The sequence below is a fragment of the Periplaneta americana genome, chromosome 11 (assembly GCF_040183065.1).
Source record: "Periplaneta americana isolate PAMFEO1 chromosome 11, P.americana_PAMFEO1_priV1, whole genome shotgun sequence".
Classification (NCBI taxonomy): Eukaryota; Metazoa; Arthropoda; class Insecta; order Blattodea; family Blattidae; genus Periplaneta; species Periplaneta americana.
The window spans coordinates 158,050,246-158,077,443 of record NC_091127.1 but is presented as its reverse complement, the minus strand read 5'-3'; the positions used below and the strand labels follow the sequence as shown (position 1 = coordinate 158,077,443).

General features: G+C 35.7%; 2 protein-coding genes across 7 annotated transcripts in view; both read left to right on the top strand.

The window, feature by feature from the left end:
• Positions 1-27,198, top strand: part of LOC138709488 (uncharacterized) — a 967,551-nt gene that overhangs the window by 98,300 nt on the left and 842,053 nt on the right. The gene's annotated exons all lie outside the window — the stretch shown is intronic.
• On the top strand, positions 10,633-21,847 carry LOC138709484 (glucose dehydrogenase [FAD, quinone]-like). The gene is made up of 2 exons (XM_069840275.1): positions 10,633-10,770; positions 19,949-21,847. Exons 1-2 carry the CDS (start codon positions 10,750-10,752, stop codon positions 21,710-21,712), a joined length of 1,785 nt encoding a protein of 594 aa, XP_069696376.1. The 5' UTR covers positions 10,633-10,749; the 3' UTR covers positions 21,713-21,847.

Below are 27,198 nucleotides of genomic sequence, written 5' to 3'. Positions count from 1 at the left end.
TAAAGTTTTCGTCGTCCTTTAGTTTGCGTACAGAAGCGCGATTCTAAATTGTGTATTTTTGCCAAGTTTCCACCCATTATGATCTTTTCCACTTCGTAGAGACTGTGTAGAGTGAAGCCATGCGTTTCGGAGTTCAACATTCTTTTTCTTTCATGAATATTTTTCATGCAGTGTGAGGATTAAGTGAAGATATTCAAAGAACAACGCTGTGTGCCTCATGACAAATGTCCAGGGAGGTAGAAATCCATCTCCAACACAACGCGCTATCTCAAATAGCACATCTCTGCTGGAAAAAAGTAGAGGAAGAATAGATGGAACCTTCAGCCACAAACATCATGCCATCTCGATCTGGAATTTTCTGGCTGCAATGTTTTTAGTTTTATAATGATCAGACGCGAGGCTATCTCTCTGAAAGTCGATGAAATTGTACGATATACCGAGTGCTATTCCTTACGGAATGAATGAATGAATGAATGAATGAATGAATGAATGAATGAATGAATGAATGAATGAATGAATGAATGAATGAATGAATGGGAAAATGTTAGGAGAAACATTATCCCTCGCAATTTAGCTCCTATAGAATTTCATGCTACTTATCTGGGATCTTGTTGACCACAAGAATATTTGTTGCTTACAATTAGGATATTTTACAGCTTAATGCATTTTTATATACTATACAAAGAAATTGAAAGTTTATATTCCATCTAGATTCACTCATGAACAATTAATGAATTAATTAAATTGTTTTAATGGCGGGCTACTCTGTATCTGTGTTCTTATTTTTTCAGTTATCAGAGAACACATTCTCTTTCCTTGAAATATAACATAAAAAGGAAATTGTTATTACGAGGCGTGTCCATAAAGTAACTTTCCCACTCGTCCCACAGCTAGCAAACCATATGTTGTGCGAAGCGACTGCGTGTACGTGATAGAGTAATGTCCTGGCATGGCGCATGCGCTAGCGGAACTTCCCGAGTGCTCTCAGTAGCTTCCAGCGTTGCCAATTCATCGGTTTTCCCTCTAGATCTAGCGTTTTTCAGTGTTAGTTTAGCGGGTATAATTTATGAAATTCGTATTGCTCATATAGGGATGTAGCAGTTTTTTTAACACTAACAGCAGTGAAATAATCTTGTTTTCACATTGACACTAGCAATTTAGCACTATATCTTGGCGGGTTTTTTTATTTTATTGGGTTATTTTACGACGCTGTATCAACATCTAGGTTATTTAGCGTCTGAATGATATGAAGGTGATAATGCCGGTGAAATGAGTCCTGGGTCCAGCACCGAAAGTTACCCAGCATTTGCTCGTATTGGGTTGAGGGAAAACCCCGGAAAAAACCTCAACCAGGTAACTTGCCCCGACCGGGATTCGAACCCGGGCCACCTGGTTTCGCAGCCAGACGCGCTGACCGTTACTCCACAGGTGTGGACAGCGGGTTTTTAAGAATCGAGTTGGCAACACTGCTACCTTTGTTGCATTGGTTGAAGATGGACGGTCCTATTCTCGCTCCCGCCGCGTGTGAAATGCGATTAGTGATAAAGTTTTTGAATGCACAGGGCATAGTGCCGATTTGAAATTTATCGTAAGCTGTGCCAGGTCTATGGGCAAGCAGATGGTGCGTTGCTCCACAAGGTCGTCTGTGATGATGGTTGGCCTCCCACTGCTCTCCTCGTCATGCACATTTTTGCGTTCTGCTGAAAATTGTCTGCAGCAGCAACGCACCATCTGCTTGCTCATGACGTTAGGCTCATAGTAAATTACTTTAAAGAGGACATAGGGGACGCTCTACTGAACATTTTGACATAGGGAACTTAGCTTAGACAGCTTAAGGAGATGTGGGCTTAAAACTTTCTATCGCTATTACTTTGTTCTGGATTATTTACAGCTGATTTTTACATATATTTCTTTACAGTTAGTTTTTTACATTATTTAGAGTTATTACTGTATTGTATCATATTGTGACAGCCACGTGAGATTCGATCTCACGGCCAGCAGAAGGAAGTGCTAGGTCGGCCGTGACGGCAGGTTGCGCGCGCACCTGCTTCCTGGGGCATGTGCTGTGGCGGAGAGAGGAGGGGGAGCGACCGCGGCAGAGACGGGAGATATCCAGATTATTCGAGATCGCGAACTCTCCAGAAACTATGGTTTGGTTATAAAAGAGAAGACGCAAGCGAACGTCAGTCAGTCAGTCAGTCAGTGTTAAAGTCAGTGGACAGCAAGCCAGCCAGTCTTGGGTAGCAGTGAAGCCAGCTTTGGGACCGAAGTTCGACTTGAGTTGTGTCCGTAACTGTGGAGCCGGAAGTCCTGAGTTTGAGTGCAGTGGACCGCAGTTGGGGGACCTGAGTTCGAAGTTCAGCGGCTTGTCTCTGAAGGTCTGGGGTTCGAGATATTGTGAACTCGAGTGACTGAGCTAGAAGAACTAGCCATGGCAAACGAGCTGTGAACTGAGAACTGACAGTTCTGATTTGTAAATAGTGCTTTGTGAACATTAGTTAAAATTAACAGTTCATTGTTGTTCTCAATAATCCAAGTAAATTGTCATTGTCGTCTGTGGAGTGCAATAACGAATACTGTGTTACTGTGTGGAGAGCAAATCCCATTGTTGACGGGAGTAGAATTAAATTGTAGAAAGTGAAGGGTTATTGTTGCTTTAAATAAAAGTTACATTGTTGAGTTGGAATAAATTTACAACATAATTGAGAAACCTGAGCTAACATACCATTTTGTACTTCAACAGCTGCTCAAAATGATGGCCACCAATCTCAATATAAGCTTAACATCGGCGTACAAGATTCTATCGCACTCTTTCAAAATATCTTTGGCATGTTTTGAATCACATCACTGGCGATTGCGATCCTGGAAATCAGTTCCATATCCGTATCCACTAGGATCTCATACTGTATATACATCATTTTAGATATACCCGTATTAAATTGAGTGGATTCAAATCGGGTGACCTCGCAGTCCATGGAATAGGGCCTCCCCTTCCAATCCAGCGACCAGGAAATGTAGCATCCTCATGTACCAATACTCTGTCATCGTACTGTTAAATCTGCAAATGGTACGAAAGGGTCTGTCCTTAATTAATAGCATGTGAAAATATAAATACGATACGTTAGGCTATAGTTAAACAAAAAAGGCATCATGGATTGCATAGCCTCCAGGCTCACTCCCACACATTTAAGTCAATATCTCCTTAAGCTGGCTTCTCTCTTTCAAAATATTCAGTAGAGCAACCCCCATGTCCCGTTTAATTTTTGCACGCTATAACTGAAACATCCTGTAGATTCCGCTAGCACCTGTGTAATTTTTTGGCCAACTCCGAAACGGCAGCCCTGGCATTAATGCAACTTTTTGTATACCCTTCTGTACTATTTGATTTATGATTATTTTCTGCGTAATACAAATTTAAAAAAGAAATATATTAAACTGAATGCGAACAAATATGTCTCTGCAGTATCACGTTCAAATGTTGTGTAACGAGGAAGTAAAAAAAAACTATTCTACCACACTTACTGCTATAAATTGCACAGATAGGATATGAAATGAAGTATGTATATGAAGGAAATTAATAGATGATAAATTAATTAATGAAATAGTATTGGTTGCGTCATCTCATCATTTCACTAATCACATAGATACAAAATGTACCATTGTACATACGCCAGCAGGATAATGAGATCTAAAGCTATCCTGAGAGCGAGTGATGGTGGTCTGGCAGGGGCTGGGAATGCATACGAGAGCTGCTGGCGGTCAGTCTGTACCTAATTAAATTAATTAAAATGTATTTAAAAATAGGCTTAAGGTCTTTACTAATAGACGGTAATTATACACAGTATTTAAAGGGTGTAAATGATATGTTGTTATTGAAGTGTTGTATCAGTGAAGAATTATGTTGTGTCAGTGATGTGTATTGTGTCAGTGAAGTGTGTTGTGTAAGTGAAACGTGTTCCTGTCAGTGAAGCTTTATAGTTTATAGTGGCAGTGCAAAGTATTTGAACAGTGAAATGTTTTTGAAGTGTTAGTGAAATCAGGATAGAGTCAGTGAAATGTGTCGTAGTTCCAGTGCAGTGAGTGAGTTGACAGCGAAATGAGTGTAATGTTGAAAGGTACTTGTGCAGATATGAACATATCATACTCGTGGGTTTTAGTTCGAACTTAGGTTTAAGATACAAATTAGATTTATTTCAAATGTTATTTTAAGTGATCGTGCTTCATTTAATTTAGGATATCCCCTGTTATTATTATTATTATTATTATTATTATTATTATTATTATTATTATTATTATTATTATTATTATTATTATTATTATTATTATTGTTAATATTAATTCTTAGTATTATTATCAATTGTATTTTTAATTAATAAGTTTATTATTGTCATTATTGAGTGTAATTAGTTACCACTGCCACCGGGTATATACCCATTGCAGTGTGAATAAATACATACATAGAATTTAAAGAATTGTTTGACGTTAATTGCATAGAATTCTTACAATTATTATTGATATGGTATGTTATCTGTAGAATAGTACTGGAAGAAGTACAGAAATTGAACTACCTAAGATGTAACGCATCATTGTAATCAAGTTCTATGTAATAACGTAAGTAAATTCCAGAACAATTGCGGAATATTAGCAAGAACATTAAAAAGAAAAACAAGAAAGGAAACTACTTTACAATTTTATAAAACAGTGGCGATTCTAACGTTAACATATGGTTAACATGGGCGATAAAAGAAAAAGAATGCGATAAGATAAATGCGGCAGAAATGAGGTACCCAAGAGCTATTAAAGAATATACGATAATGGATAAAATAAAAAATGAAGAAACAAGAGGAGAATTAAGCATTTATCCAATAAATAATAAAATAAAACAATATAGAGAGAGATGGAGAAATCTTCAGTAGAGGATGGATAAAACTCGTTACCCTAAAATGACATATGATTATCAACCACATGGGAGAAGGGACGTTGGAAGACCGATGAAGAGATGGGGAAAGACATGAGGCCGGAGCAGGAGAAATCTCCTAATCCATGAAGAGATGATGATGATGATGATGATGTTATCTGTGAATTTACGCCGTTACTACATTTAGAGTTAAATAAGAACTAGAAACCTGTATTTGCTCTTGAAAAGTGGCAAAAGTAAAAAATGTTAATTTTACAGGAGAAGGAAAAAACTGTCTTCACACTGGTTTGTCGATTTCATTTTCTTCTGTATGAATTATTGTAATGGGAGAAATACTTATGTCTCTTTTCTCAAGCGAGCAGATGTTCCGTACGTTGTCAGTAAGTTAATAAAAAATGTTTATGGGAACTGACTTATGCCACTTTTCCTAAGCACTGCAGAAATTGAAGTAAGAAAATGTTCTACTGAGACCACACATGAATTATGAAACTGGATGCAGAAAATGGATGACAGGAAAGAATGAGAGGGAGAAAAAGAGCGAACGAGGAAAGGGGGGCAGGAAAACACCGAGATAAGGCATATACCGTTTCATTTGGCATTCACGTGTGAAAGAACATGAAAAGAACTACAGGGTGTCCACATGAAACCTTTACAACTTTAGAAATAAATAACAAATTATTGAGATAAGATATCTGGATGCGGTTTTCTGTATGTTAATCAGAAACTGTCAAAGTTTCTTTGGGAATTTTGTTGGATTGTTGAAATGCGGTTTTTTGGTTACAGGTGTGAATTTTGGTGAAATCTGAAATCTGACTGTGTAGGAGATGTGGACACCTCACGAAATGGCACAATGTATAGGTTATTCTATTTTTTGGGAGACGATCAGATACACAGGTGCACCGTCACATCCGGACCCAATATGGAAGAGAGCATCCATCACGGTCAACAATCCGAGAGGCACCGAAAATTTATGAAGACTGGGAGTGTGCTGCGGCAAAGAGGTAGTGGAGGACATTGAACGTGTACAAAGTGCATTTGTCCAAAGGAATCCTTTCTCGGCGTCAAGTCTAGCCAACATGTCGACAGCAAATGCTGTGCGGTGTGGACGATAATCTGGCTGAAGAGCTTGTACTAGCTGAACTTTGTACGGTACAGCCTCAGATTCTTGTGAAGGATTTTGTGGACAGTTGATCATGACAAGTTCAGTTCCCTGGCGGCACTGTGAATGGACTTACTAGAGCTTCGGACAAATGCACTTTGCACACTTTCAATGTCCTCCACACTTGTGCATCGCAGCCCATTGCCATTTTCCCCAGCACACTTCCAGTCTCAATAAATTTTCGGTACCTTTCCCGGATTGTTGACTGTGGTGACGATTCTCTTCCATATTTGGTCCGGACGTGACGTTGCACCTGTATATCTGATCATATCTCGATAAACCAGGATACACATTGTGCCATCGCTTGAGGTGTCCACATCTACTTCACTGTCAGATTTCAGATTTCACCAAAATTCACACTGCGACCAAAAAAACGCATTTCAACAATCCAACAAAATTCCTATAAAAACTTAGAGAGTTTCTTATTTCTTGCTGATATCGTGTCTCAATAATTTGTTATTTACATCTGAAGTTGTGAAGGTTTCATGTGAACATCCTGTATATTCAATTTTGGAATGTTTCAATATCCGGTAATTTCATCACTATATAATTTTATTATCCTAGGTTTAATTTGTACTTCCGTAAAAAAATCTTTCTTTGTTCTTAACTCCTATAATTAATTGTCTAGCCTTTGTTAATCAGGTAATCTTTTAGTACTTTGATTTTTATTGTAATTGTAAATTTAATATTAATTTTAATTATAATTGTATTATTAATATTGTAGTTGTAATCCCCTGGTAGAAAGGAACAGAATCCTCATGGCCTTATCTCTATACCACGTTAAATAAAATATATATACTATAGGCCTACTACACGCTAAGTTTCTTCAAAAGACTTCAACATAATCATGATTTAATTTGCGCTTACGTACGGACGATACATAAAACCAAATGTCGTAACGCGCGGCGACACAGATTCATCTCTCTGAATATCTTAATTATCCTATTTTATTCAGCGTTGCATATCTATGGGTTCGGCAATGAATACCATCACTGCTATGCATGGTTCAAAATCGATAGTTATTTCAACTGAGCAGTGACACATTGTTTGATATTTTACGGTAGGGAAATATTAGCTCACTTTGTACTTTTTGATGACACATCCACCTTTGTCATCCTTTGAAGTCTTTAGTCATGGCAGCTAAAGGATTAACTTATTGAACGTATAACGCATATCCTTTGCGCAGAATTAAATGAAAGGGTACCTGAAAAATCATGACTGATACATTTTCTGCTAATATAACGTTAAAAATAGGATATGAAGCATTCACCCGCAAGTAAATTTGCTCAGTATTCAGTATTTGCATTTATTTAGGTGTTATCTTAGGTGATCGAGTGCTTAATATGCGTCTGTATACTTCAGCTTCACGACTCCACAGCGTAATAAACTCTCCCAGTGATATCACAGTCTAGTATATACATTCACGAAGCTCAATACGTAGTAAATATGCATCCATAAATAGTTGCTCACCGCTAAGATCGCTAATATCGCCTCATTACAGACAATGCGAGATAGTACCGGCACAGTCTATTGTTTCTAGCAAGCTCATAACTCAAGCTTCGTGACTGTATGTAGTAGATTGTGGTTATATCTCACCCATGAAATTTTCTGTTACGCATACATAGGGCTGTGATGGTCACAGCTAAGGGTTACAGTATACAGGGGAAAAAAATTTTGTTGCATTGGTACCAACACTTCTTAATCAGATAAAAATAGTCCATATGCCATTACTAATGGTTTTAATGACAATTAAAACAGATTTAAAATTTTGAACTTCTGCAACACTATTCGCACTTAAGGGTAACTTCACTTTATATGCAATATTTGAACATTAAATACCTTGCAAATCAAGATTTCAGGTATAACTCCCTGTAAAGTTGATTTGAATAATTTCGAGGGAAAAATTGTTCCGGAGCCGGGTATCGAACCCGGGACCTTTGGTTTAACTCTAACCGATCCAATTGGATCGGTGTCGGTTAGAGTTCCCGATTAGCTCAATGGTAGAGCGTTGGTACGTTAAACCAAAGGTCCCGGGTTCGATACCCGGCTCCGGAACAATTTTTCCCTCGAAATTATTAAATACCTTACTCTATGCCGATGATCAAGTCATAATTTCCATTTCAGAGGATAATTTAAGAGAGGATTGTATACATTAAATAAAATATTAAAAGGTTTTGGGATGGAAATTTCAGCACAAAAATCAAAAGTAATGGCATTTTTAGGACAAGACCCAGTCAGAAGTAAGATAATACACAATAACCAATGCCTCGAACAAGTGCAAAATTTCAATTATCTGGGTTGTGAAATATCTTATCAAAATGAAAAAGATGTGAACAAGAAAATTACCAAATTTACACAAATTCTAGGAATAATAAACAATACATTAAAAGCTAAATTAGTACAAAAATCTACAAGAATAAAAATATATAATACATTAGCATTACCCACCCTTTTATACGGAAGCGAGATTTGGACATTAAAGAAAAAAGACATGAACAGAATCAAAGCAACGGAAATGAAATTTTTCAGAAGGACAGCAGGATATACTGTTTTAGACCGAAAAAGGAATGAAGAAAATTTAGAACAATTAGGAGTAGAGTCAGTAGAAGAAAAAATCAACAGATACAAATTCAATTGGCTAGATCATGTAAGAAGAATGGAAAATTCAAGAATCCCAAAAATTATGATGCAGTATAAACCTAGAGGACATCGTCGACCAGGAAGACCTTTAAGAAGACTGCTAGATGGGGCCGAAACAGGTCTACAGAGGCCTAATTCGTAAAGGATGATGATGATGATTGATGATGATGATGAACTTATTATCGCCGCGCTCTCATGGTTAACATTCGGCAGGTCTTTGAAATTTAATTGCATTATTGTTTTCAATTTCTTGTGTCGCCGCTCCAATCACTCGCCTCAGTTTCAATGTTGCAACCAATAAGCTGCTTCCATTATAAAATGACACTACTTGTCTAATCCACGTGGACTAAAACCGAGGTTGCAATGTCTTGTGCTGAGGACGAACATTAAGGAATGTAATTAAAAATTATTATTAAAGAGTTATTATTAAGAGTTAAGATTGTCAACGTACTCGTATATGAAATAATAATAATAATAATAATAATAATAATAATAATAATAATAATAATAATAATAATAATTTATTTAACAATATAACAAACTAGTGCTTATTCTTATCGAGGAAGTAGACGTGACAACGTGACTCTTAGAGTGAAACCTACAGAGCAACAATCGGTCGACAAAATTATGTTTTAAAAGCATACCGCGACTGCCTCCGTGGTCTGTTGGTCAGCATGCTGGCTTACAGATCAGGAGATCCCGGGTTCGATTCCCGGGCTCGACTCTCGGTGAATTTTTCTTGAAGAAGAATTCCCTGGGTGTCTAGAGTCTGGAAATTTGTATGAATGTGAGCGTGATTGTGAGTGTGCCGGTTTAATATTAATTAACCAATCATCACAAATATAAAAATACATCAGGACTGTCGCTGGGCAGTAACCTGAACACATGTTTCAGCGTCACATTGTTGACAAGTAACTCCATCTGTTAGCACAATCATAAAGCATCTAATAGATGCTATAGAGTTACCAACAACGAAAAAAAAAAAAAACACACCGCACGTTATTGTATAATGCCGGCATGTTAAGTATGAGGCCTCGGCGATAATATTCTATTAGTGTCTTTTATTTGTTTTCATTGTTCTTGTTGAATCATTAACATCGAAAAGATGATAATAATGAAATAAAAACCAAAGAGGAATGTTGTTATACATGTTACCAACATAACACAGAACATATAAGTGTTTCCCTAGATTGTATGTAACAGATAGTCGGTCTTGTAGGCATTGACGTTAACATCTTTTGTCAGGTTTACTACGCTGCCATCTAGCTGTTACATAAGGAGTCACGTCATAATTCCCATTTGAAATGCATTAGCGACTGTACTGCCACCTCGTCTTCGTTTACGGCGGACGGGTGGCGATCCTGGCGGTTGTTCTCTTCAAAGTGATGCCGATTTTAACATAGCGATAAGTTATCTATTACATTGCTCTAGGGTGTTTCTAAATTTTTTTGATGTGCATATTTCTCAACGAATCGTCTCTGTTCCTTAGCTATGAGACACGATCTTCGATTCATAAGCGGACGTCCACCGCTGTGGAGTAACGTGACCGTGAAACAAATGGGCCTGGGTTGAAATCCTGGTTGAGACAAGTTAACTGAGTGAGGTTTAATCCGGGGTTTTTCCTCAACCCATTAAGAGCAAATGCTGGGTAATTTTCGGCGCTGGACCTGGACTCATTTCGCTGGCATTATCACCATTTCATTCAGATGCTAGATAACCTTAGCAGTCGATAAAACGTAAAATAACCGATTAAAAATATTCATAAGCGGAAACTTTCATATCAGCTGTTAAAGAACTCCTCGAAGCTTAAATACGAATATCTGAAGGTCATTTTAATTGAGGTTGTTCACATAAATATTAGAAAGTCCTGACAACTTAACACGTTAAAGAATTTCTTAGTATCTACAAGCTTGTCATTTGCTTTGAAACTTGGTGTGACATGTCTTGCAGTAATTATTTAACTTAAGGAGCAAGTTACGCAGTACACTAGTACCAATACGTCTTTGCTGAGTGACATACTGCAAGCTCAGCAATGAGTTCCGGAAACGTTCAGGTATGGAAATTGTGTTGGTAGGTGTAGAGAATACTGAAGAAGTTTTCTTGAAGGCTTTCGCATGAAGTTTAATATTTTAACTAAAATAATTATTTTAAGTCTTTAGAGCAAAATATCACATTCGACTCCAACAATTTCTTTTAATTGTTTATTTTACGACGCTGTTTCAACTGATATTGTTATATACAGGTTTTAAGCTAGGAAATAAGTAATGTTTGCACAAATGAAAAATTATATTTACAACTAGCCGTACCCGTGCTCTCCGCTGCACCCGTTAGAAATAGATATAAAGTAATTACATAATTAAAATAGGACGTTTGATCCAGGGAACATTCGTGTTTGATAGAAGGATAAATCGTTTATTATGTTACTTAATTTATATTGTATTTAAATAATTAAAATGCGATCATTTTGGTCCAGAGACACTCATTTGGTGCAATGACAATTCCTTTAACATGTTTCTTAATTTTTATTACATGCAACCGTAGTTTAATGAACATTGACATCATTTAGATTTAATGTGTATACTGTATTTTACTTGCTATATGTTTCCATTGAATTATGGTAATAACTTAATTTTAACCCTTATTCTTTTCTACGTATTCAGTAAATGGCGCTCGGCCCACTATGGTTGTGAACCCTTAAAATAACTTAAATTATATTATATTATATAGTATTATACTATATTATATTATATTATATTATGTTATATTACATTACATTACATTATTATATCAGAAGTTACTCTAATAACATTATAATATTATGTCCATCTAGAGAAACTACACTTTCCAATGGTGAAATAATAATTAATTATACAAATCGGTTAATTTAGCTTCCGATATTACTTCAAAGAAACACAGAAACATTCTCTGTAGGCTATCTTTCATAGCTTTCGATTGTTGCTGTCCAAGGCCCCTTATAGACGAAGTCATTTGTTTTTTAATTCATTACACGGCCTTAGATGGCAGTTATTTTAATTTTAAAACTCATTTATCTCATTAAATATCAGTCCTATCAACATTTTTCAAAGAATAAAACTTATCGAAAATGATTTTTAAAGAAACGTTTGTTATGTAACATTTTTGACAAAAATCAATAATACGCGAGATATTTCGATTTATTTAATTCAGGCCCCCTTATAACCCCTTTTTAAATAAAGTATTTTGAATGCCATATAGCCTAAAATCTAAGTTACAACGAACTTAATTTATATTCCAATTTTCATCGAAATCCGTTCAGCCATTATCGCGTGAAAAGGTAACAAACATACAGACAGACATACAAACAAACATTTCAAAAAAGCGATTTTCGGTTTCAGGGTGGTTAATTATATATGTTAGGACCAATTATTTTTGGAAAATCGAAAATTACCAGAAAAATTTCGGCTACAGATTTATTATTAGTATAGATTGATTAACTGGCGGACTTACTCGTGTTAATTATGTAAGTCTGTGCGGCTTACAGCTGTTTCGGTGCTTCATCACACCATCCTCAGAGCCTACTAGATCTCGGCGTCATCTCGAACTTCTCTGCCTGTTGTGTGGGTGCGTTTGATTGTTGATTGTTGCGTGTTTTTGTGTTTGTTAAGTTTTTGTTTTGTCTTTCTTATGATGTTGTCTATTATGTTTGGATTGTAACCGTTTTCTTGCGTTCACTTCTTCATTGTAGTGTTGTTGGCTCATGGGTATGTTGAGTAACATCATAAGAAAGACAAAACAAAAACTTAACAAACACAAAAACACGCAAAACACAACACAAACACAAGAATACAAGAAATATATCACACTAACATATGAAAACAAAAGCACACATAAGATCGCATCTTCATTCAGAAAGCAGAAATACAACATAGCATACAGAACAGAAAACACACTACAAAGACATCTGAACACACAAACAAATAAATACGACCACACAAGCGTATACAAACTCACATGCAATAGTTGCGACAAGTTCTACATTGGACAGACAGGCAGATCATTCCAAACTCGATACAAAGAACACATTAAAGCAATAACCAGAGGAGACAATACATCTACATATGCCGAACACATAACTAATGCTAACCATACATAGAATAACATAAATGCGGACATGGAAATCCTACACATACAACCCAAGAACCAAAAACTCAACACACTAGAACAATATGAAATATACAAACACACTAAAACACACCCTAATCAAATTCTCAACACACAGATCAATTTCAGAACACATACACTATTTGACTCCACTCTTCAACACCTTTCAACAATCAAACGCACCCACACAATAGGCAGAGAAGTTCGAGATGACGCCGAGATCTAGTAGGCTCTGAGGATGGTGTGATGAAGCACCGAAACAGCTGTAAGCCGCACAGATTTACATAATTAACACGAGTAGGTCCGCTAGCTAATCAATTACTTAAGTGTTAAAAGTAGTGTACGCAAGATTCAAAATGGATTATATGTGTGCAAATTGCGAAAATATTGTGCAATATTATAAATAGTTCTACAAAAAGATAAAATTAATCAAGTATGCAGAAAGAAAATGTTATGTAATTTGTTTCTTGGAGTTTTATTACTTTCAATCCATCTTACCACACTCTAGATATACTGATGTAAGTAAATCATTAGACGTAGGTATGTTTAGAATCAAAATTATTGCTGAATTTACATCACATTAAAATATGTTGTTTTATGAGCACTCTAAACATTGAAATTCTTTACGAATAGGCCTTTTAGATTTTTGTTAGCAGAGTGCTAACTCTTTTACAAAAAGGCGGTTTCTAATTCCAGTTTTTACAAGATTCATGCAACTAAATCATCGCTCACAATTTACAGTATGCGATGGAATTATATAAATCAATAAATCAGAAGAAATTGTTCACTTAACTTACATGAATTGCATCAACTCTTTGAAATCCATTCCTGAACATCTATTGCTCAATACCTTTTTGAACATTGCCCATGCCATTAGCATTTCATTTAAATTCAGATTAGTTCAAACACATCTCTGATTTCATTTTCTCCATTACCATCTTCGTTTCTGAAGTCCAATGTGGTTGTCGTATTTTTGCACATTTACTTTCAAAGTTTGTTGAATTTTTAGAAGTCGAGTATCAAAATGCGACAAATGTGACTGTGGCTTGAACCTGGTTATATAGCGTCTGAATGAAGTGAACGTGATATTGCTAGCGAAATGAGTCCAGGGTCCATCACCGAAAGTAACCCACCATTTTCTCTCATTCTGTTGGGAAAAATCTCCGGAAACAATGTCAACCAGATAACTTGTCCCAACCAGGATTTGAATGCGTGTCCGCTCGTTTCACGGTCGGGGATGCTGACAGTTACTTCACAGTGGTGGAGAATTTCCTTCTTTATTATTTTGTTATTTTCTTCTTGTTCTGCCTGACAAGTGTTAGGCCACACGGTCTCACATAAAATATTCACGCCATCTCTTAGCAGGACGACCCACAGATCTTTGGCCATGTGGTACATAATCAAAAATTCCTTTGGGAGTCTACTATTGCTTATTCTTTCCAAATGATGTTTCCAATTAGACTGATATTGAACAATGTAATCTAAAACTGGTTGAGTTTTTAGTTCCTTTAAAATTTCACAAATTCTTTTCAGATCCCACTTAGTATAGCCCGCTGTTCTTCGCATTTCACGAGCCGTTATTCTGCTTTTATCTGCTTTCCTCAGTGTCCATGCTTCGCTGCCATAGCTGAGCATCGGTCGTGCCAATGTGTTGTAAAGACGTATGCGGGCGTGTTTCTGGACCAAGGATGGTTTCATCACACTATTTATAATGCCCATAGCTCTTGTGTATTTATTAATTTTCTGTGATATGTCCAATTCTTGAAAAATGGAAAGATATTAACCTAAATATGGGAAACTATTACATCTTTCTAATATTTTGTTATCGAGACAAATTTTACTTTGTATTGGGTATTTCCCACAGAATGCCATAATTTTTGTTTTTCTGTTGAAATTTCCATATTATATGTGGCTGCTACTTGCTGCAAATTATATATTGACCTTTGGAGGTCGTCTTCTGAAAGTGCTAATAATACCAAATCATCTGCAAAGAGAATTGAATCCAATTTAAGGTGTCTGTTAATTTGTATATTTCCATGGCGAGTTTGCTTCCACTCTTTAATTATTCCGTTCATATAAATAATAAAGAGAATGGGTGATAATCCACATCCTTGTCTTACACCAGTATTGATGGGTGACCAAGATGATAGCTTACCATCTTGTTTAATTGCTATTTTATTTTGGTTTTATTATTTTCATTATGGAAAATTAATGACCTAATGACAGAAGAATAGTTCAGATCTGTAGTTACCAAACTCTCATACGCGACAGGGTTAGAGCTGTAACTAGAGAGATATTTAAGTTATTTTATTATAATTCAATCGTTTATTAAAATACTGGATTAGCAATTCGATGCCTAAGAAGTCATACCTCATATCTGTGAATTTGTAGGCGAGTCAGATAACTATTTTGAAAATTAATTTATCTCAAAATAGACAAAATTTTTATTTATGTTTCTGCTTTGCAAGATCTTCTATTCGAGAACAAAATATCAGTTAACTGTCCATTTTTCTCAAAATAATAATAATAATGCTTACTAGCTTTTAAGGAACCCGGAGGTTCATTGCCGCCCTCACATAAGCCCGCCATTGGTCCCTATCCTGAGCAAGATTAATCCATTCTCTACAATCATATTCCACCTTCCTCAAATCCATTTTAATATTATCTTCCCATCTACGTCTCGGCCTCCCTAAAGGTATTTTTTCCTCTGGCCTCCCAACTAACACTCTATATGCATGTCTGGATTCGCCCATACGTGCTACATGCCCTGCCCATCTCAAACGTAATAATAATAATAATAATAATAATAATCATAATAATAATAGTCTAATAATAATAATAATAATAATAATAATAATAATAACGTAGTCATTGTAAATAATAACGTAATTACACTAAATGACCATTTTTGTAGATTCGAGGTATCACCAGCGAATAGGGATTATAAAGAATGGACATTTCGCGTCGGTACCTTTGATATAGCCGGACTGATTTCAATGACCTTCAAGCCAGCTAAAGCGTCAGATTCTGCTTTCTCCCTAGAGTTGGCGCTGACATCACACCAGCTAGCAGTCGATACAGCGGAAATATAACACATATAATTAATACATCTAGGTACATTATGTACTCAAATAAAATAAATTGGATCCATAAAATAATAAATCATTCATTAACTGCAATGTCTAGACTCTAGAGTTCCTTTATAATGAGAGTTGAGACGTTGACCCCAACAACAATTAAAATATGTAATGATTTGATAGCGCTGAAAATGGAGAAACAAATCTCTTACGAGAAGTAAAACCATATACCTATATTATATTATATACAAATATTAAACGAATTTGATACTTAATGTTATAATGTATTATATTATTTTATAATATAATGTATTATATCTGAAATATAAAATATTATTATTACAACTAGTTTGTCACTGAGAAATAAGGAAAAGCTGTTAACTTGAATTTATTTGAAGTAAAGCGTTACTGGATTATGCAATAAGGTAGGCGATGTTTGGATCCTGTGCCTTAACTCTATTCTCAATTAATTATCTTAGCGTATGCTCGATTACACTACCTCTAGCGCTTGAAAGTGGAACTAGCCGCTGGCGCACAGAGAAACAAAACACAGGAAAATTCGCTCAGTGTCCATTCTTTATAATCCCTATTCGCTGGTATCACTTGTTAGCCTTCGAATTTATTTTCCTCCCGGTAAGCGGAAAGGCTTGTTGTAAGCGGTCGCCCACTTACACCTTTGTTATGGAGACAGCGCAGTATCGATGGATCAACAAACTATTACTTACTTAAAAATGACTTTTAAGGAACCCGCAGGTTCACTGCCGCCCTCACATAAGCCCGCCATTGGTCCCTATCCTGAGCAAGATTAATCCAGTCTCTATCATCATATTCCACGTCCCTCAAATCCATTTTAATATTATCCTCCCATCTACATCTCGACCTCACCAAAGGTCTTCCTCCTTCCGGTCTCCCAACTAACACTCTATATGCATTTCTGCATTCGCCCATACGTGCTACATGTCCTGCCCATCTCAAACGTCTGGATTTAATGTTCCTAATTATGTCAGATGAAGAATACAATGCGTGCAGTTCTGCGTTGTGTAACTTTCTCCATTCCTCTGTAACTTCATCCCTCTTAGCCCCAAATATTTTCATAAGAATCTTATTCTCAAACACCTTTAATCTCTGTTCCTCTCTCAAAGTGAGAGTCCAAGTTTCACAACCATACAGAATAACCGGTAATATAATTGTTTTATAAATTCCAGCTTTCAGATTTTTGACAACAGACTAGATGACAAAAGCTTCTCAACCGAATAATGAAAAGGCATTTCCCAAATTTATTTTGTGTTTAATTTCTTCCCGAGTGTCATTTATATTTGTTACTGTTGCTCCAAGATATTTGAATTTTTCCACCTCTTCGAAGGATAAATCTCCATTTCGTACAATATTCTGGTCACGAGACATAATCATATACTTAGTATTTTCGGGATTTACTTCCAAACCTATCGCTTTACTTGCTTCAAGTAAAATTCCCGTGTTTTCCCTAATCGTTTGTGGATTTTCTCCTAACATATTCACGTCATCCGCATAGACAAGAAGCTGATGTAACCCGTTCAATTCCAACCCCTGTCTGTTATTCTGAACTTTGCTATTGGCATAATCTAGAGCGAAGTTAAAAAGTGAAGGTGATAGTGCATCTCCTTGCTTTAGCCCGGAGTGAATTGAAAAAAGCATCAGATAGAAACTGGCCTATGCGGACTCTGCTGTAAATTTCACTGAGACACATTTTAATTAATTGAACTAGTTTCTTGGCAATACCAAATTCAATAAGAATATTATATAATACTTTTCTCTTAACCGAGTCGTATCCCTTTTTTTAAATCTATGAATAACTGATGCACTGTACCCTTATTAATGTAAAATACTATTAAATATAAGCTGTTAAAACATCATTTAATCGCTCAAATTTAGAAACTATCTAAACACCCGCTCAAGATACGACTCATCACTCGCTAAAATTTCCTTTGATAAATAGAGGTGATGTTTTTCCGTTTGTCATTTTTCAGTTCTTCTAGGACAGCGGTTCTCAACTTGTGTTCGCGTACCACTGGTGGTACTTGCAGTTGGAAATAAAAATATAAGTTATCGTAAAATATAAAAGTAAACTGTTTTATGTATATATTTTATGAAAGACTTCATTAAATAAATTAAAGTAGTAACTGTATTTTAATTAAACACGTCTAAATAATAGTGAAGAATGGTTAGAACGGAGAAAAATTCTTTCCGGCACCGGGACTCGAACGCGGTGTGTGTTAAGTGTTACAGTGTCACTACACTTGTATCGCAATATACTATTACCACACTGCTGACTTACAGTAATTTTACTGCTAAAAGACTATTGCTATTAATATAAATATTTTAGTTTTGGTGTATTGACGTATTTCTTAACGATAGGAAAAAGTACAAATTTTAACCGCACCAGGAACTTCATAAGAGGGATTTATTACTTCTGAAGGTTTCTATTGTTTTAATCCAGTAACTAGGTGTATTTTATTCAATATACCCAACCTGCAATAGTAAGCGACTTTCCTAAGTCTGGTCTAATTCGTTGGAAAATTTTGTTTCGAATAAATCTACTAGAAATTTATGCTGTATCTGCATTCTAGTTTACTCGTACTTTTTTGGATGTTACTATAGAAGTTTGAACATTAATGATCCATTTTCTAGGAGTTTACTCATACGTTTTGGATGTTACTGTAGAAGTTTGAACATTAATTATCCATTTTCTAGGAGTTTACTCATACGTTTTGGATGTTACTGTAGAAGTTTGAACATTAATGATCCATTTTCTAGGAGTTTACTCATACGTTTTGGATGTTACTGTAGAAGTTTGGACATTAATGATCCATTTTCTAGGAGTTTACTCATACGTTTTGGATGTTACTGTAGAAATTTGAAGATTAATGATCCATTTTCTAGGAGTTTACTCATACGTTTTTGGATGTTACTGTAGAAGTTTGAACATTAATGATCCATTTTCTAGGAGTTTACTCATACGTTTTTGGATGTTACTGTAGAAGTTTGAACATTAATGATCCATTTTCTAGGAGTTTACTCATACGTTTTTGGATGTTACTGTAGAAGTTTGAACATTAATGATCCATTTTCTAGGAGTTTACTCATACGTTTTTGTACGTTACTATAGAAGTTTGAACATTAATGATCCATTTTCTAGGAGTTTACTCATACGTTTTTGTATGTTACTGTAGAAGTTTGAACATTAATGATCCATTTTCTAGGAGTTTACTCGTACGTTTTTGTATGTTACTGTAGAAGTTTGAACATTAATGGTCCATTTTCTAGTATTAACTCATATGTTTTTGTATGTCACTGTAGAAGTTTAAACATTAATGATCCAATTTTCTACGAGTTTACTCATACGTTTTTGGATGTTACTATAGAAGTTTAAACATTAATGATCCATTTTCTAGTAGTTAACTCATATGTTTTTGGATGTTAATGTAGAAGTTTAAACATTAATGATCCATTTTCTAGGAGTTTACTCATACGTTTTTGGATGCTACTGTAGAAGTTTAGACATTAATAATCCATTTTCTAGGAGTTTACTCATATGTTTTTGGATGTTACTGTATAAGGTCAAACATTAATGGTCCATTTTCTAGGAGTTAATGCTTGCCGATTAGGGCAATTAAGAATGACCAGAAGGATAGCTTCTGTTGGACTCGTTACGTCTGTCCACTCCAGGTGATTGAGGGGTTATCATTCTCGCTATTGTTTATGTAACAAAACTAATTGAATACTCCCCAGGAATAGAAATATATTTGAAGAGGGAAATAATATGCCTTAGACACTTATTCCGAGGGTATTCAATATTGTTGGAGTTGAATGTGAAGCCCGAATAATATAAATTCATAATATTAATATAAATGTATGGAAAAGAGAAGGATATAACTAAGAATTCGACCATTAAGAAAAATTAAGATTATTAAAGCTTGTTAAAAGGAGGGCTGTCACAAAATAAGCAAATGTACAAGTATGTGATATTGTTCACAGAGATCCTCAGAGGCATTCACCTTTGGTGTGCTTTTGCTGACATTTCAAGTGCATGCTGCTGGGATTTTTTCGCCTCCAGAGTATGACTTCATCATAGTTGGAGGAGGAACAGCAGGATGCTTGCTGGCATCTCGCCTATCAGACAATCCAGACTGGTCAGTGCTTCTGGTGGAAGCAGGCGGAGACGAGAATTGGTTTCAGGATGTGCCATTCTTTGCGTCTTTGCAAGAATTCACATCAGCGGACTGGGGTTACAGGACGGAGCCTTCCAAAGCGTTCTGCCTCGGGATGGACTCCGGACGCTGTCATTGGCCACGGGGGAAGGTATTCGGTGGCACCAGTGTGATAAACTACATGACTTACACTAGAGGAAACAAGGCTGACTACGACAAGTGGAAGACGCTCGGGAATACAGGATGGGGATACGATGATGTGCTTCCTTTCTTTCTGAAGCACGAGGATATGACAATTCCAGAATACATCAATGACACGAAATATCACTCTACAAAAGGCGAAGTCGTTATAACCCATCCTCCGTATCACACAAAATTAGCGACTGCATTCCTTAATGCTGGTATCGAAAGACATTACAAGAATGTGGACTACAACGGTGCAAACCAAATAGGGTACTCGTATCTTCAGTCTGCGATGAAAAATGGGCGGCGTTGGAGTGCGTATCATGCATTTCTTGAGCCTGCAAGAAAGAGAAAAAATTTACACATCGTAGGAAAGAGCATGGTTACCAAAATCCTCATCGACAAAGATTCTAATAGTGCGTACGGGATTGAGTACAAGTGGTATGGTCTTCTTCCTGTCAAGGCCCATGCCAAGAAGGAAGTGATTGTTTCTGCGGGTACGATAAATTCACCGCAGTTGTTGATGTTGTCCGGAATCGGGCCTGAAGATCATCTTCAAGAAGTAGGGATTCCTGTAATTAAAAATTCTAAAGTCGGTTACAATTTACAAGATCACGTGACAATAGGCAATCTGTATTTCACAGTTAACGATTCCGTCTCAATTAATGTATTCAACATATTTAGTGATGTTGTGGGTATTGCTGAGTATATCTTTAAACATAGTGGGATTTTTACAGTTCCAGGGGGAACCGAAGTGGTAGGATTTGAAGATTTGGATCACCCAAGCGATGGGAACCCTGACATAGAAATTCTTTTCGCTTCAATTGCGTCAACTATGCCCATTTTTTGGAAGTCATGGGGTGCAAGAACCGATATTCTTCTCCGGTCTTATTTTAGTTTGATATTGAAGAATACATACATGATATTGCCTATTCTACTTCATCCTTACAGTCGTGGAAGGATCATGCTAAAAAACAGGGACCCATTTACCCATCCGCTTATTTATCCAAATTACTTTTCCGACTTGAGAGATATTGAAGTTATCATTAAAGGGATTAGGATAGCAATAGAGATGGCAGAAACAGAAGCGATGCAGAAATATGGTGCTACTCTCTACCAGAAACCGCTTTTGGAATGTAGAGACTATGAATTCAATTCAGATTCGTACTGGGAGTGTATTATAAGACAAATGACTTTCACTATGTTTCATCCGTCAGGAACTTGCAAGATGGGTCCTGAGTCAGATGAAGAAGCTGTCGTTGATACCACATTACGCGTTCGAGGAATAAAAGGTCTTCGAGTAGTGGATGCGTCAGTGATTCCACTGAGTCCTGCAGGACATATAATGGCAACCGTATACATGATAGCGGAGAAAGCTTCCCATATGATAAAAGAATATTGGTCATAGGATTGAATTACTCATCATCATCATCATCATCATCATCTGTGGTCATACAGCCCTTTTAGTTTAGCCTTGACCTCCTTAAGAATTGCCGCCCAATCTTCCCTCTCTAGGGCTCTCCGTCTCCATCTCTTAATTCCTGCTTTAACTAGATCATCCTGAACATCAATCATCGTAGTTTAGGTCTTCCTGCTCTTTTTTTACCACTTAGCGTGGCATCTAGTAATCTTTTAGGAATATTATTATTGTCCATTCTGATAATGTGGCCCAGCCACTCCAGCCGTTTAATTTTTATATCAGTGACAATACTAGGATTGAATTACTGCTATGAGGAAATATCTTGAAATTATTGTAACAGAGTTTATGGGGAAGACAGTATTACAGAACTACTTTATTGTTACCATAACAGATGTATTCTGTAGGATCAAAAAATAATAATCTTTACGTAGATTCTACGAGCAACAGTGCATATAACTGTATAGATTACTGTGCATATTACTGTGGAATCCCGGCCACCAAGTCACTCAACTGAGTGCTCTCATTGTATAATGGTAGTTGACTTACGGTCTTACTAATAAAAACTCTATATACAGACGTTTAACTGTCTTATACAATGAATAGCTCGTTTATAAGTCGTGTGTAAATTCCCTACTAATAATCACTACATAATAATAGTTTTTTATTTTCCCTGGCAGAGTTAAGGCCATCAGGCCTTTTCTTCTACTCAACCAGGATCAAATAACATATAGAAAAAATGCATACCGGTATACAAATATGAACTTAAAAATAATAATAAACATAATCAAGTAGAAAAGATAGATTGAATACATATACACAATCAGTATTAACTTTTAAATAACAATAATAATAATAAAAAATATATATGTAATAAAAAAAGAGACTGAATACATAATCACAAACAGAAAAATACATTCTAGTATACAAGTATTAAGTTAAAAGAAAAAAAAAAAAAGAATTAGTACCTACATATGAATATAATCTCACAACTAAAGGAATAGTAGAATTAGTATGATCAGCAAAGCACGTGTTACATTGAGACAATGACAATTACCTGGATATTAATGTTGATGGAAAAATAAAGTAATGACTGTGTAAAATAATAATAATAATAATAATAATAATAATAATAATAATAATAATAATAATAATAATAAATAAAAATTAAACCTAAAAACTAGTTCTGTGCATTTAAAATATTTCTAAACAACCTAATTTTAAACAACTGGGGACTAAGACTACCCCTGATTTCCAGCAGCAGCGTCGTGTATAACAGTACAACTGTTACACAGCTACGTCATAGTTTCGTCATTACTTCGTTACGAAAGGTAATAGAATATCTGAGGTTCTCTATTGCATCCGGTAGAGCGCTCTAGATTGCCGTGTTAAGTATCTATAGTACAACTGGCTCTGATTGATTACCACACTATATTTCGTTCAAAGAGTACAGCTACAGCAATATTATTCTAATTATTCTGTGCTCTTTGGTTTATTCTTCTTTGGTTACTAGGCAGCCATCGTCATAAAATGACAGTCGATACGAACAGCTGTTAGAGGGGCGGCCATTTTTTCTCTATATACAACGCTTAAACAAGGGGTTTCGTGTATATAACTACTGCAAAGCAATTCCCATTGTATAGTTACAGCCTGTTTATACGTCCATAGCTTATTCATGGTTTATTAGTAACGTTTTCTGTCTCAACTCTGCATAAGTCTCGTATAACAACTGTACACGGTTTATTAGTAAGACTGTAATATAAAATGTCAGCATACATGCCCAACTTGGAGTCAGGCCACAAAGGGAAAAACACTGGAGGAGTGGGGTTCGATCCGGTGCTGTGGATTGAACTTCGGCGTAGCTCAATGGTGAGAGCGCTTGGTACGTAGAATCAAGGACCCGGGTTCGATCCCCAGCGCCGGAGCGATTTTTTCTCCTCTAATATTAATTTTTACCATAACAGATGTATTCTGTAGCACTAAAAAATAATCTTTACGTAGATATTATAATAAGCTAGAAATATACTGTGAAATTTTACGTTCATACTAGGCCTACTTCTGAACATGCTCCCTTTCAGGTTGAAGGCGTATTTCACATCGATGAATTAGTTTCTCCATTTCTGACGGAAAGAGAATGTCCCTCCTCTTGCAACCATCTTGTCACTGGAAGTATGACATCCTCATCGCACATGAAGCGATGTCCTGAAATAAATGAATAAAACCAAATCCGGGCTGTATGTTGGCTGTTATACATAACTAGACCTCGAAGTTCAGGTCCCGAGGAAGGAGATACAGGTTGGCTGACAGCGGAGTGTTGGAGGTGGGGGATAGGCCGGGGCTTGTTTACTTTTCCCTGTCTGATTGAAGGTTTCGTACGTACAGACCGATTATTTAGTCCTGACAGCTCAGCGACGCGAAAGAGGGGAAGTAATAGGAGGAGTGGGGAGAGTCCCGGAGTAGAGATAAGGGCGAGCAGCGGTAAAGGCAAGCGAGTGAATAAACCAAACACCCCTTGGCGTAACTAAATGGACTCGTCTGTCCCACGCGCACATCTCCGGCAACTGCCAGGACTAAATAATCGTACTTTACTAGCAGTGACGCTGGAACAGTTGGGACTGCGTGAAGTCATTGCTATGTTGGGAACGAAATTAATTGGAACACATTTTTAAATATACATTATTAAATTCCTTCCACATAAAACTTACAGTAGAAATAAGTAATTTTATGTAAAATGGCAGAATACGTCACAATTGCTGAAAAAAACACACAGTCTTAATTGTGGACTGAAATGTATAATGACATGAATTTGAAGTACTGGTATCTATATTTAAAAATTATACAGTGTAAATCCAAATTATAAATAGGAGATATTTAGAATATGTAATTTAAATTAATAATTATATTATTACATGTAACATGCTGTATATTTTGTATAATTATCTTGTTAATTTGTGTTACCGGTACTTCATTTTATTTAATTTGATTCTTAGTTTAGTCTATTTTGTTATCAAGTTAACCTAGAAAACTTTCATTTTGACTTATACTATTGAATTCTTACTAAATAGAATACTTCACTTGTTTTCATTTATGTATAATATTATCTTCGTTTCTAGGTAACGAGTTTTATTTTTCTCCTAGATAACAGTGCTAAATATGAACTGAATGAAACGTAAAATTAGTTATGATAAAGAACAAAGTCTCAGAATGACAGCTGAGGTCAGTTTAAAGGGCTGCAGCTCTGGTCCCTTTAAATTCGTCCTGAGGAGCCTCAGATTGTCATATGGCCAAAATAAGCACAGATTTAGAAAACTGAAACATTATTTTATGTTTTAGAGTTAACAACAAAATTTCCATTTTTCGATGAAAAAGTCGAATTTATTAAAGTATTTAATTCACATTAAGCCCAGTTCCATTGTTCACAATTTAGCTGTAGCAAGTTGTTGAATAATGTAAAATTAGGAAAAGTATAAGTGTTTTGTGTCATTGTTAAATATTGTACAGTTTCATCTTTGGAATAAAACATCATTTTTCGATAAATAACATTCTTTCTTACCTTTACAAATAAATTTTCCTATAAATACGCCATAAACATTAGGGTGGAGTGAAAATATGAAGTTTATGGAATCAAAATGTAATACCAGGAAAAAGTTGTGGAGTGATATCATAAAGAACAACGCAAAATATATTCTTTGTAGATTAATATTTAGGGGTGCCCTAAGAGCATCATATTTTGAAATTTTCACAAAATTTTGAGGATCAAATTTTTTAGCAAGAAAACATTCTCCAGTGATTTAATCTCAGCAGTATACCAGGAACATGTTAAAAGACTGTGCATATTTTTGGTCCCCTGTTGTTTCATCTTGAAGTGTTACATAAACCTCAATTTATAAGAAAATTGGGAATAATCACAAAACTCTTAGGTATGATATAATTAATATAATAAAATTAATCGAAATTCTTTCTTCTTTTGTTGCAGGGTATTTAAATCAGAATATCTCTAATATTAATACAAGAAATCTGATCTTCTGACCTACCTTGATCAATACACAAACTTAATGAAGCCTTGTAAGAAACGACACAGTGACAACTAAAATGTCAACATTGCAAAATTCAAAGAAAAAGCAAGCAAACTATTTGATATAGGCCTATGCAATTGCAAATGCAAAAAAAAAAAATAATAATAATAATAATACTGTACGCCTAATTGTGACAAAGACCGCCGTGTTCCAAAACAAGAAAGAATGTTTTACTAGAGCAAAGAACGGAAAGGAGGATGATAATTGGACCTGTTGATTTAGTTACCACTCAGAAGGAAATGAAAAAGAAAACAAGAGTAAATCCCCCCCAAAAAAAATAAAATAAAATAAAAAAATAATAATAATAAATAGGCTGAAATGGAATTTTTGTCATATTTTATGTAATACTATATATTTTGTTCCTTTGGATCCCCTCAAAAAAATACTGTATACAGTAACCCCAATTTAGAGTCTTCCAAATAAAGATTAAATATGTGATTTTACAGCAATTCATTAGCTATGTAATGAAAAACATAATAATAGAACAAATATGCAAAGAGTCAAACAATTATAATTTTAAGAAACTTCAAAGCCCTTGGGGCACCTCAAAAATTAAATATAGAAACTCCAAATTTAAGTGAAAATACATATTTTTGCAACAATAACATTTAGAAAACGGATAAAAAAACAATTTCATGTATAGATCCACTCCACCCTAATAAACATTAAGTTATTAGCATTCAGAGATGGAGTTGCATCGTTATTAAGCGAAAAACTGCCAGTTTCATCTTGGCGACCCATGAATATTAACGCTATTCAACATTAAAGTCTCTTATGATGTGGTATCCGTACATTTCACCACGTCGATGTCTATTTCTAGCATTATATTAGGATCATCTCTTGTGTGCTTCTCGACTCTGACATAAAGCTTAATGCATTTCAGAATATTCGTTGCAGTACCGCAGGGTTAACATTTGTCGCCAGCCTTTGTTGAGCATGGAGTGATTTTCTAGCTCCATATTATGTGACCGACCTAAAAGGCTTTCGTTGTTCGACTTCAGGAACTCGTATGGCGTGCAGAGGTGAAGCATTGTTGTGTTGTTTCGCCTGTGTGTACACCAAGGAGGTGGCAATGTCACTAGTAGTTAATATTTTATAAATAAAGCCCTACGTGTCCGGATTTCCAGTCAGCGAAGGGTTTTCAAGAGCGAAAGCTTTATACAAACACGTATAAAGAATGTAGTTAAAATATGTTTGTCGTGAAAGGGAATTAAAAACGCGGGGATTCAAGCTAAGACAACCCCAGATTTGCGTAAAATGCCACGGGGACAAGTTTAATGTTGGCGATGTTCTTCTAAATTTTTCGTCGTTAGTGAACCGTTTTCCGTACAAACAGTACCGGTATCCTGTTCCTAAAAATTCCTCAAATCGTATGAATTACTTCAGGTTCAAAATACGACA